This window comes from Panulirus ornatus, chromosome 11 (genome assembly GCF_036320965.1).
Source record: "Panulirus ornatus isolate Po-2019 chromosome 11, ASM3632096v1, whole genome shotgun sequence".
In the NCBI taxonomy this organism is placed as follows: Eukaryota; Metazoa; Arthropoda; class Malacostraca; order Decapoda; family Palinuridae; genus Panulirus; species Panulirus ornatus.
In genome coordinates this window covers 47,141,670-47,155,511 of record NC_092234.1, presented here as the reverse complement: position 1 = coordinate 47,155,511, position 13,842 = coordinate 47,141,670, and the positions used below count along the sequence as shown (strand labels likewise).

The 13,842-nt window shown below is 49.9% G+C and overlaps 1 protein-coding gene across 3 annotated transcripts in view; it reads left to right on the top strand.

Annotated features, from left to right (window-relative positions):
• The window catches only part of LOC139751469 (nuclear hormone receptor FTZ-F1 beta-like), a 515,727-nt gene that overhangs the window by 132,622 nt on the left and 369,263 nt on the right, over positions 1-13,842 (top strand). For all 3 annotated transcript variants that reach the window (XM_071666907.1, XM_071666905.1, XM_071666906.1), the window contains exon 2: positions 9,491-11,200. In XM_071666907.1, the coding sequence (XP_071523008.1) occupies positions 10,729-11,200 (472 nt within the window). In that variant the 5' untranslated portion in view covers positions 9,491-10,728. The remainder of the gene's footprint in view (positions 1-9,490; positions 11,201-13,842) is intronic.

The window sequence follows — 13,842 nt, the reverse complement described above, 5'->3', positions numbered from 1 at the left end:
GGGTGAAAGGAGGGCAAGGAATAGAGTGAATTGGAGCGATGTGGTATACAGGGGTTGACGTGCTGTCAGTGGATTGAATCAAGGCATGTGAAGCGTCTGGGGTAAACCATGGAAAGCTGTGTAGGTATGTATATTTGCGTGTGTGGACGTGTGTATGTACATGTGTATGGGGGGGGTTGGGCCATTTCTTTCGTCTGTTTCCTTGCGCTACCTCGCAAACGCGGGAGACAGCGACAAAGTATAAAAAAAAAAAAAAAAAAAAAAAAAATATATATATATATATATATATATATATACCCACCCGTTGCGACCTTTATGTATGAAGATGATGACCTTGACCTTTGACCCCGCCCATCGGATATCGAGTATGTGGATATCGACGTAGGACATTTTTTTTTTAAAAAAAAGAAAGATTAAAAAAAAAAAGGTTAATAAAAACATGAATAAAAGTGGTAAATGACAAACAACAATAACAATAACAACAATAATACTAATAATAATAATAATAATAATAATAATAATAATAATAATAATAATAATAAATGACAACTTTATTCTTTAATCTCCACGTTTGAGATTGTGGGGTATCAGACGCCCTTATCAACCCCCTCCTCCACCACCACCACCACAACCCTCTCCCACAACCCTCCTCCACCACCTCCACCACCACAACCCACCCCCCACCACCCCCCCTTTCCTAACAACAGGTCAATGACCCCCAGTGTAAAGTTCAACACCCTCCCTCCCCCACCCCCAACCTTTTAATGTCTTCGACCTGACCTTTGACCTAAAGGTCACCCGCAATGTAATTAACAGATGAAATATATATATATATATATATATATATATATATATATATATATATATATATATATTTCATTTTTTATTTCTATTATACTTTGTCGCTGTCTCCCGCGTTTGCGAGGTAGCGCAAGGAAACAGACGAAAGAAATGGCCCCCCCCCCATACACATGTATATACATACGTCCACACACGCAAATATACATACCTACACAGCTTTCCATGGTTTACCCCAGACGCTTCACATGCCTTGATTCAATCCACTGACAGCACGTCAACCCCTGTATACCACATCGCTCCAATTCACTCTATTCCTTGCCCTCCTTTCACCCTCCTGCATGTTCAGGCCCCGATCACACAAAATCTTTTTCACTCCATCTTTCCACCTCCAATTTGGTCTCCCTCTTCTCCTCGTTCCCTCCACCTCCGACACATATATCCTCTTGGTCAATCTTTCCTCACTCATTCTCTCCATGTGCCCAAACCACTTCAAAACACCCTCTTCTGCTCTCTCAACCACGCTCTTTTTATTTCCACACATCTCTCTTACCCTTACGTTACTCACTCGATCAAACCACCTCACACCACACATTGTCCTCAAACATCTCATTTCCAGCACATCCATCCTCCTGCGCACAACTCTATCCATAGCCCACGCCTCGCAACCATACAACATTGTTGGAACCACTATTCCTTCAAACATACCCATTTTTGCTTTCCGAGATAATGTTCTCGACTTCCACACATTCTTCAAGGCCCCCAGAATTTTCGCCTCCTCCCCCACCCTATGATCCACTTCCGCTTCCATGGTTCCATCCGCTGCCAGATCCACTCCCAGATATCTAAAACACTTCACTTCCTCCAGTTTTTCTCCATTCAAACTCACCTCCCAATTGACTTGACCCTCAACCCTACTGTACATAATAACCTTGCTCTTATTCACATTTACTCTTAACTTTCTTCTTCCACACACTTTACCAAACTCAGTCACCAGCTTCTGCAGTTTCTCACATGAATCAGCCACCAGCGCTGTATCATCAGCGAACAACAACTGACTCACTTCCCAAGCTCTCTCATCCCCAACAGACTTCATACTTGCCCCTCTTTCCAAAACTCTTGCATTTACCTCCCTAACAACCCCATCCATAAACAAATTAAACAACCATGGAGACATCACACACCCCTGCCGCAAACCTACATTCACTGAGAACCAATCACTTTCCTCTCTTCCTACACGTACACATGCCTTACATCCTCGATAAAAACTTTTCACTGCTTCTAACAACTTTCCTCCCACACCATATATTCTTAATACCTTCCACAGAGCATCTCTATCAACTCTATCATATGCCTTCTCCAGATCCATAAATGCTACATACAAGTCCATTTGCTTTTCTAAGTATTTCTCACATACATTCTTCAAAGCAAACACCTGATCCACACATCCTCTACCACTTCTGAAACCACACTGCTCTTCCCCAATCTGATGCTCTGTACATGCCTTCACCCTCTCAATCAATACCCTCCCATATAATTTACCAGGAATACTCAACAAACTTATACCTCTGTAATTTGAGCACTCACTCTTATCCCCTTTGCCTTTGTACACACACACACACACACACATATATATATATATATATATATATATATATATATATATATATATATATATATATATATATATATATATATATATATATATATACACACACACATATATAGTTTTAATTAGTTAACTCGTCTATAAGAGGCAACAACAACAGAAAATGAGTAAAGTCCAGTCATTTTCCTAGGTTTTAACTCAAAATAAATAAACAGAAAATTAGAATATGTAAGCTGTGGCGAGAGACGGGTTAAGGACGTGCTACGGTAGGATTGTGCGCCAGGGAGGAGGGTCGTCCCTCGCCTGGACTCGGCCAGCACGCACCTGGCGACCATCCTGGGTAGCGCACACATCACCTGTGTGCAATACACGGGCCATATATATATATATATATATATATATATATATATATATATATATATATATATATATATATATATATATATATATATATATACACACACTTGCATTACTACGCTTCCATGGCAGATATCTATCTATATGTCTATCTATCTATCTATCTATCTATCTATATATATATATATATATATATATATATATATATATATATATATATATATATACATACTACACACACACAAACATTAAGGAGAAAGTATGGTATCACCAGGTCACCACCAGGTCACCTCTAAGCCAGACAGAGACCCCCATCTTCCAATTTCACTGACCTACTCCCCTACACCCTTTTCCTCACCCCTACCTCCCTCCCTACCCCATCATCACCCTTTACTCACCCCGCCCTCCCTCATCATCACTCTTTACTCACCCCTCCCTCCCCCATCATCACCCTTTACTCACCCTCCCTCCCCCATCATCACCCATTACTCACCCCTTCCTCCATCACCATCATCCTTTACTTACCCTTCCTCCATCACCATCACCCTTTACTCACCCCTCCCTCCCCATCATCACCCATTACTCACCCCCACTTCCCCATCACCCTTTACTCATCCCTCCCTACCCCATCATCACCCATTACTCACCCCCACTTCCCCATCATCACCCTTTACTCACCCCTTCCTCCCCCATCATCACCCATTACTCACCCCTTCCTCCCCCATCACGTAACCATCTTGAGTACTGCTACTCACTTCACCACTGTAGAACACGTCCACACACACTGACCATAATGCTATCAACCAGCACGTAAGACTCGACCATAAGGGATGTAGGATGAGTATAATGAGTCAGTCTATGATGGTTTACTCATCCCTGAATACAGTGAACACACAAGTCTTGAGCCTGACTGAGTTGCCTTCCTCATTTAACCAGAATACATCACCCCTACACACACACACACACACACACACGGGGGGGGGGGGGGCCTACGTGATGTAAGTACTAACGTTACTGACCATGAGTCAGCACGGGCCAGCCCGGGGTCGGGCCAGTATGAGTTCCAATTCTGGACGTGGCAGTCACTCCACATCCAACCCAGGTGTTGACGCGGGTGTGTGGTGTGAGGGTGGCAGGTGTGTGGTGATGGGTGGTGAATGTGTGGTGATGGGTGGTGAATGTGAGGTGATGGGTGGGGTGGTGGTGAGTGCGAGGTGATGGGTGGTTAGTGTGTGGTGACGGGTGGTGAATGTGTGGTGATGGGTGGTGAGTGTGTATTGATGGGTGGCGGGTGTGAGGTGATGGGTGGCGGGTGTGTGGTGACGGGTGGTGAATGTGTGGTGATGGGTGGTGAGTGTGTAGTGATGGGTGGCGTGTGTGTGTTGATGGGTGGCGGGTGTGTGGTGATGGGTGGTGGGTGTGTGGTGATGGATGTGAGTGTGTAGTGATGGGTGGCAGGTGTGTGGTGATGGGTGGCGAGGGTGGTGGTGGGTGGTGGGTGAGGGAGGGTAGCAGCAGGTTGGTGAGTCACCAGGTACTGTGTGTTGATGTCGCCACCCGCACCTACCACCACCCACCACCACCCTCCTCCCTCCTGCTGCTTCCAGATGGTGGTAGTACCACACGAGGATGGTGGTAGTGGTGGTGGTGGTGGTAGTACCACACGATGGTGGTGGTGGAGATGGTGGTGGTGATGGGGATGGCGGTGATGGTGATAGGGGTGACGGTAGATGGTGGTGGTGATAGTGGTGGTGATAATGGTGGTGACAGAGGTGGCGATAATGGTGGTGATAGTGGCGGCGATAATGGTGGTGATAGTGGTGGTGATAATGGTGGTGATAGTGGCGGCGATAATGGTGGTGATAGTGGTGGTGATAATGGTGGTGACAGAGGTGGCGATAATGGTGGTGATAGTGGCGGCGATAATGGTGGTGATAGTGGTGGTGATAATGGTGGTGATAGTGGCGGCGATAATGGTGGTGATAGTGGTGGTGATAATGGTGATGATAGTGGTGGTGATAATGGTGGTTATAGTGGCGGCGATAATGGTGGTGATAATGGTGATGATAGTGGTGGTGATAATGGTGGTTATAGTGGCGGCGATAGTAGTGGTGATAGTGGTGGCGATAATGGTGGTGATAGCGGCGGCGATAATGGTGGTGATAGTGGTGGTGATAATGGTGGTGATAGTGGTGGTGATAATGGTGGTGATAGCGGCGGCGATAATGGTGGTGATAGTAGTGGTGATAGTGGCGGTGATAATGGTGGTGATAGTGGCGGTGATAATGGTGGTGATAGTGGCGGTGATGTTGGTGGTGATAGTGGTGGTGATAATGGTGGGAGGTAGCAACGCTGCTGATGGTGCTCCACTATCAGGGCTGCGGGGGGGGGGGGGTAGGATGGGTGGGGATGGGTGGGGAAGGGAGGGGTGGGGATGGGTGGGGAAGGGAGGGGTGGGGATGGGAAGGGAAGGGTGGGGATGGGGTGGTCATCGAAATTTTCCCTAGATTAAGTTAAGGGTGTTAGGGTCGCCTTGAGTAGCGGGGGGGGGGGGGGGGGGGGGTGGACCTTGGGTCTGGGGTTCTGATGAGTGGGGGTGGGGGGGGGGAGGTGGACCAGCGGCCTCCATTCTACAAGAGCAAACTACCTAACGACCTAACTGCGTTTGTTATATTACAACGATGTTAACGTGTTAAAAGTTGGTCCCGCTAACGAGCCTAACCAGCCAAGGGGGAGGGGGAGGGGGTCGTGTGTATTGCTTAAGGGTCGTACCGTCGTGCTCAAGGGTCGTACCGTCGTGCTCAAGGATCGCACCGTCGTGCTCAAGGGTCGTACCGTCGTGCTCAAGGGTCGTACCGTCGTGCTCAAGGGTCGCACCGTCGTGCTCAAGGATCGTACCGTCGTGCTCAAGGATCGCACCGTCGTGCTCAAGGGTCGTACCGTCGTGCTCAAGGGTCGTACCGTCGTGCTCAAGGGTCGTACCGTCGTGCTCAAGGGTCGTACCGTCGTGCTCAAGGGTCGCACCGTCGTGCTCAAGGATCGTACCGTCGTGCTCAAGGATCGCACCGTCGTGCTCAAGGGTCGTACCGTCGTGCTCAAGGGTCGTACCGTCGTGCTCAAGGATCGCACCGTCGTGCTCAAGGGTCGTACCGTCGTGCTCAAGGATCGTACCGTCGTGCTCAAGGATCGTACCGTCGTGCTCAAGGATCGTACCGTCGTGCTCAAGGGTCGCACCGTCGTGCTCAAGGGTCGTACCGTCGTGCTCAAGAGTCGCACCGTCGTGCTCAAGGATTCAAGGATCGTACCGTCGTGCTCAAGGGTCGCACCGTCGTGCTCAAGGGTCGTACCGTCGTGCTCAAGGGTCGCACCGTCGTGCTCAAGGGTCGTGCCGTCGTGCTCAAGGGTCGTGCCGTCGTGCTCATGGGTCGCACATTCTTCCTTAAAGAGGCCATCTCGTACCAGAAGAGCGAAAACTACCCTATTTAACTGTCAACTCAGCCTCTACGACCTCAAACGACCGCCAGGGCCCACTGTCGAATTAACGCCGACCCCGTCAGATCAACAGATCCAAGTGAGGTACCTTCGGCGCCTTCGTCAGGAGTCCTACAGACAGACAGACAGACAGGACGTCGAAGGTCGCCCTCCTCCCCCTTTCCCCTCCCTCCCTCCCTCACGTTTTGCAGCGGAGGGTGTCAGGTGGGTCGGAGGGGGCCGGGAGGGCCGGGTTGTGGGTGGGTGGGGGTGGGTTGTGTGGAGGGATGTGGGTGGGGTTCAGTCTCACGTCTTCGTCTTCCCCGCCTTACGTCACGGCCGACACAAAAGGGAAATCACTGGTACAGTGTGGCAACTCCTTGGTAATGAGGTGATTCCATCGTTGGCTCGTTGAGGAGGGGGCCCTGCCTGTCGTACGCGCGCCCCACACGCGCGCGGCGCCCACCACCTCCTCCTCTTCTCCTTCTGCTTCCATCCACCATGCTGATCCTCACGTCCACCAGAGCAGGGCTGGGGGCGTCGCCCATCACCCACATTAGGGTCGAATTCTCCTCAATTGTAAATCGCGGTTTTTTATGCCGGTGGGGGTGATCAGCGGGCCAAAGGGCGGCTGCGCTCTCTCTCTCTCTCTCTCTCTCTCTCTCTCTCTCTCTCTCTAAAGGTCGTACGTGGGGGGATGGGACGAGCTGGCTACCCACCCAACCATCCAACAGAGGGGTCGCGCCACGCCAACCCTTAACCCGATCGCTCTGCACATCAATCCGTATTCCCCAGGTGCACTCCACTCCACGCCCACACCCACACCACACCACAGCCAAGAACGCCCGCCCCTTCTGCGTGTGTGGCAAATCGGGTATATGCCCGGAGAGATATATTCGAAATGAGATAATTCCACCTGTACAAATTACGTATAACGAAAATAGGACGAACCCATCAATTATAAAATATCACAGTATATATATATATATATATATATATATATATATATATATATATATATATATATATATATATATATATATATATATATGTGTGTGTGTGTGTGTGTGTGTGTGTGTGTGTGTTTGTGTATGTAAATATATGTAACGCAGAGATGTGTACTCGTTGCAAAGTTAGTTTCTTCAAAATACACAATTTATTTGATACAACAAGAGTCTGAAGGGCCGTAGATAAATATGTTGTGAGAGTGTGTATGGTCCAGACTCTGTAGAGTGTGTATGATCTCCTCTCTAGAGTGTATATGGTCTCCTCTCTAGAGCGCGTGTATGGTCTACCCTCTCGAGCGTCTATGGTCTAGACTCTATAGAGTGTGTATGGTCTCCTTTCTAGAGTGTATATGGTCTAGACTCTATAGAGCGTGTATGGCCTACCCTCTAGAGCGTGTATGGTTTAGACTCTAGAGCGTGTATGGCCTACCCTCTAGAGCGTGTATGGTCTAGACTCTAGATCACGTATGGTCTCAGAATCAACATGAACACATGAAGAAAGCGTCCAAGACATGATCATATACTGACGGGAAAGAGAGAGTGTGTGAGGCGAGAGTGGGATGGGTGTAAAATGTGTGGTATAAGTGGTGATCAGGGGGGGGAAAAGAGAAAAAAAAGAAACGGTAGAAGCAGGCAGCCACGGTTGCTGTATGCAGATGACGCCGTTGCGCTAGCCGGACCAATGAACTAGTTTGGTTTTTGCCGCAGCGAGCACAGCTGAAGATGGACTGTGACGGAAGGTGGCACAGAAAACCTTTCACTGTGTACTGCCAGTCCTGTATAGAAAGTTACGAATCTATACATTCTATACGTTTATGTATGTATGTATGTGTGTAGATGAAGGGGGGGGAGTTGGTTGGTTGATATTCTTCGTCTGTTTCCTGGCGCCACCTCGGTGACGCGGGAAACAGCGATTATAATAATAATAATAATAATAATAGTAACAACAAAAATGCATTAATCTATCTGGAAAGTGACAATCCATAAAGATGGCAGGAGGTTAAGAGTAATAAAAAAAAACTCAGGCCAATGGGAAGTAGATGCATGGGTCAGTGAAGACACCAAAAAAGGAAAAATCAAAGTTACAGGATCTTCAAAATAAAGTTATGGGATCTTCAAAATAAAGTTATGGGATCTTCAAAATATAGTTACGGGATCTTCAAAATAAAGTTATGGGATCTTCAAAATATAGTTACGGGATCTTCAAAATAGAGTTACGGGATCTTCAAAATAAAGTTACGGGATCTTCAAAATATAGTTACGGGATCTTCAAAATAGAGTTACGGGATCTTCAAAATAGAGTTACGGGATCTTCAAAATATAGTTACAGGATCTTCAAAATATAGTTACAGGATCTTCAAAATATAGTTACAGGATCTTCAAAATAAAGTTACGGGATCTTCAAAATAGAGTTACGAGATCTTCAAAATCTTTGTTTCGAGTGCCGTCACAACCAACACAGACGCAACGGAAGGTGGGGAAGGTTTGAGAACCTCCTTACTCCATCTGTGGAAACGGGAGGGTCGACGGATCCATAAAAAGATGTATACAACTACCTCGATATATTTCCCCCCTTAAGGGCCATTTGTGATACTTCCCCCCCCCCCCCCATCCAACCCCTCCTCTTTACTTACATCTCAAAAGAAAATAATCCATCTCTCTTTTGACACATAATCGAGATAATATATGCATTATGAGTGGAGTGTGTGTGTTCTTCCCGAGTGTATGTGTTATCATATATGTTGTAACACATGGGGATGGCCCTAGTTGGGGAGTGTTAGAAAAAAGGGGGAGGGACTTCCTTTCTTGCTTTGAAAATGGGCTAAAGTAACGTGTTCTATGAGCACAATATCTGTTTTTTCCTTGAGTGTGAGTGTGAGTGTCTGGCGGGATTATAATAGTATATGTTCCAGGCTTGTCCTACAGTCTCGGCTGGGTCATGGGGGTTTAGAAGGCGTGGGGGGTTTCGAAGGCGTAGGGGGTCGTCAGGCAGGCGCGACTCCCGAGACGTCGAGTGAACATAACTAGCCACAGACAGAAACACAAGATCTGCCAAACTCTTCGCCATCTGCCGGGATTCGAACCGGTGTTCTCGTCGCTCACGAGGGGTCCGTGTGTGTGTGTGTGTGTGTGTGTGTGTGTGTGTGTGTGTGTGTGTGTGTGTGTGTGTGTGTGTACTATATTCATAATACTATGAACAGTGGAAGACGTTATACACTAACACCTGTCTCCTCTTCTTCTCACACAGGTCCCCCAGCTGCGCCTTCGTCAGTTGTCGCCCCACGTGAGCTGCCTCCCGCCCTGGGTAACCAGCAGAGAACCAGGGCCCGCCTCCCTTCTCTGAGGACGCTAGCGGCACCCCCAGGGCGCCCACAGGAACCGAACCCCATCCTACTGCACTCTGGCAAGCTCCCCTCGGGGTGTTTCTCTCTCCTTCTCCTCCTCCTCCACCATCATCCAACAGACCCCCCCGCTCCTGCAGAACCAGCGCCGCTGACCATCCTTCGAAGCTCGGAGCTGCTGCTGTACCTGGGGGTCTCCCCAGAGAGACACGCCCCCCTCCTCCTCCTCCGCTCCCAAGGGAAAGGGAGACCCATTGGGTGGCCCTTGGAAGGGTACGTGACGGTCTGCCACCACCACCGCCGCTGCTCTCCCCCACCCTCGTCCGTCCCTGGAGTTTGAGGAGAGGCTTGGAGGGCGAGGTACGGGCACCGCCGGCAAGGAGTGGTTGTCTCCGGGAGTGTGCAGCAGGAGACGAGGCGTCGTCCATCTTCGTGTGTCGCGCGAACGCGCGCTAGCTCGCTCGCGCGCGGGTGTTTTCTTGCTCTCGCTCCAAAACCCCAGCCCAAAAAAGAAAAAATCAAACCACCCAAACACCCCTAAATTATTATTATTTCCCCCCCCCCCCCCCTTCCCTCTCTATTTTTTTCCCTCCCCAGCCCCGGTCAATCATTTTTTCTCCCCCTCTCCTCCCTTCCTCACTACCCCCGCTGATCATGGAGGTCACAGCCACGGGGCCAGCCGCTGGCGGAGCCACTCTGCGGTGAAGATGAAACATAGGTTCCTCTCAGAAACTGTTGACCCAGGTTTGGGCACCTAGCAGTGGTTCATCCTTGTACAGCAGGGTGCCGTTGTGCTACATAGTGTGAATATATATAGAGAGAGAGCGAGCGAGCGAGAGAGAGAGTGAGAGAGAGAGAGTGTGTGTATAATATATATACATATATATACATACATATATATCTATATACAAGAACGTGGCAAGACAGGGACTTGTTGTATATAAGGCTCAATTATGACCAGTGGTGGTACGATAAAACCACCCCTGACCTAACCTAACCAACCAGACAGCCAGTCAATCACCGATCATACCTTCCCACCTTCCCTTCCTTCCCTCCTTCCCTCCCGCCCATCCCCACCCATCTCCGTCCTCCTGTCCCACCATCATCCTCCTCTTTTCCTCCTCCTCCTCCTCCTGACCTCGCTATGGATACCCTCCACGCGCCCACGCCCGCCCCCGCCCGCGACAAGGCGGTCAACGGGGGCCACGCCCACGTCATCACCTCCCTCAACTCGCCGCTCCTGCCGCCCAAGGTGGCGCCCCCCGCCCACGCCCAACTGCCCGCCGCGCACATGGCCTCTCCGCTCCTCAGGCACCGCACGCCCGTGCCCAACCCGACCCTCGTCGTCGTCGCCCCTCACCACCACCATCACCACCACCATCACCACCATCACCAGCAGCCGCCGCCGCCGCAGCCGCCCCAACAACAACAGCCGCAGCCGCAGCCGCAGCCGCCGCCGCAGCCGCCACAACAACAGCAGCAGCCGCAGCCGCCGCCGCAGCCGCCGCAGCCACAGCAGCCGCAGCCGCAGCCGCGCCACCCACCCACGCCTACAGAGTCACCCAGAACCACCCACAAGGACCCGCCCCCCGCCGCCCACTCTTCACCAGGCTTAGGTGAGTACAGGTGCTTCTCCAACACCCTCACTCTTACAGGTGCTTCTCCAACACCCTCACTCTCACAGGTGCTTCTCCAACACCTTCACTGGCACATGTGCTTCTCCAACACCACTGTCACAGGTGCTCCTCCAACACCTTCACTGTCACATGTGCTTCTCCAACACCTTCACTGTCACAGGTGCTTCTCCAACACCCTCACTCTCACAGGTGCTTCTCCAACACCCTCACTCTCACATGTGCTTCTCCAACACCTTCACTGTCATATGTGCCTCTCCAACACCACTGTCACAGGTGCTTCTCCAACACCCTCACTCTCACAGGTGCTTCTCCAACACCCTCACTCTCACATGTGCTTCTCCAACACCTTCACTGTCACATGTGCCTCTCCAACACCACTGTCACAGGTGCTTCTCCAACACCCTCACTCTCACAGGTGCTTCTCCAACACCCTCACTCTCACATGTGCTTCTCCAACACCTTCACTGTCACATGTGCCTCTCCAACACCACTGTCACAGGTGCTTCTCCAACACCCGCACTCTCACAGGTGCTTCTCCAACACCCTCACTCTCACATGTGCTTCTCCAACACCTTCACTGTCAATCCTCCAGCATCATCATGTCAAGGCATACATCATCTTCAAATACGATAGCCACCCAGCCAGGGCCCCGTTACCATCACTACCTTAGCATACCATCACCATCTCAGCATACCATCACCACCTTAGCATACCATCACCACCTTAGCATACCATCACCACCTTAGAATACCATCACCACCTCAGCATACCATCACCACCTCAGCATACCATCACCACCTCAGCATACCATCACCACCTTAGTATACCATCACCATCTCAGCATACCATCACCACCTTAGCATACCATCACCACCTCAGCATACCATCACCACCTTAGTATACCATCACCACCTCAGCATACCATCACCACCTCAGCATACCATCACCACCTCAGCATACCATCACCACCTCAGCATACCATCACCACCTTAGCATACCATCACCACCTCAGCATACCATCACCACCTTAGTATACCATCACCACCTCAGCATACCATCACCACCTCAGCATACCATCACCACCTTAGTATACCATCACCATCTCAGCATACCATCACCACCTCATCATACCATCACCACCTCAGCATACCATCACCACCTTAGCATACCATCACCACCTAAGTGGCATATCATTAAGTGTACAGCTGTTACAGTGCGTAGTACATCTGTGTACTACTGTGAAGGGCAGGTAAGTGTCTGTTATATATATATATATATATATATATATATATATATATATAATCTTTTTTTTTTCATACTATTCGCCATTTCCCGCATTAGCGAGGTAGCGTTAAGAACAGAGGACTGGGCCTTTGAGGGAATATCCTCACCTGGCTCCCTTTTCTGTTCCTTCTTTTGGAAAAAAAAAGAGAGGGGAGGATTTCCAGCCCCCCGCTCCCTCCCCTTTTAGTCGCCTTCTACGACACGCAGGGAATACGTGGGATGTATTCTTTCTCCCCTATCCCCAGGGAGAATATATATATATATATATATATATATATATATATATATATATATATATATATATATATATATATATATATATATATATACATAACGTCGAAGGTAATTCAATAGAAATTGAAATGCTGTAACCATATCAAAGACTAACTTGGCGTACTTTCGTGCCCTCGGATTCCCTTGTATTGTGCTGCCGCAGCGCTCAGGAAGTTGACCACGTCCACTGGGCGGGACCACAGGACCAGAACCGTGGGACACACGTTCTATTTCGGGTATATGTGTGTGTGTGGGGGCGGGGGGGAGTTGTGTCTTTCTGTGGTGGCTGGAGTCGTGTTTTTATTCTTTGGTGCTACAGAAAACGGGTGGTGTCCACCAAGCAGAGAAGAAAGGAAGAGAAAGAGTGACACGTTCATGTCTCGGGGGGGGGGGGGGGGGGAAAAGTCCTCACTTGGCACCTTGCTCTGCTCCCTCTTTTGGGAAAGTAATTATACAGGAAGAGAGGATGTCTCCGCCCGTTTTAGTCACCTTCTACGACACCCAGGCAACCACCCCAGCCTGGCCAGGCCTCAAGAACACACGCACAGGGAGGGACAACACACCCCACCTCCGCCATGCCGAACTCTCGCTACCGGCACTGGAAATGCTACTCTGAGAGAGAGAGAGAGAGAGAGAGAGAGAGAGAGAGAGAGAGAGAGAGAGAGAGAGAGAGAGAGAGAGACTTCACCTCCTCGCCCTTTCTTGATGTCGTCCGCATTGTGGGGGTGGAGGGAGGAGGTGGGTGGGTGGCAGGTCAGTATAGAGATGGGTGGGGGGCGGGGGTGGAGGGAGGAGGGAGGGAGGGAGAGGGGGTTAATCGCCTCTCTCTCTCTCTCTCTCTCTCTCTCTCTCTCTCTCTCTCTCTCTCTCTCTCTCTCTCAGCTCAGCAGCTCAACTACAAGGATGCCGACGTACACACACACACACACACACACACACACACAGCCCTACTCTCGCTCTACATGAAAGCGGTGGCGCTGCCCCCTCCCCGCCCCCTCCTCCTATACCCCCCCTCCCCCCTCACTGTTGACAGCGGGGGTGGTCACGGGTCACCCCCCCCCCAC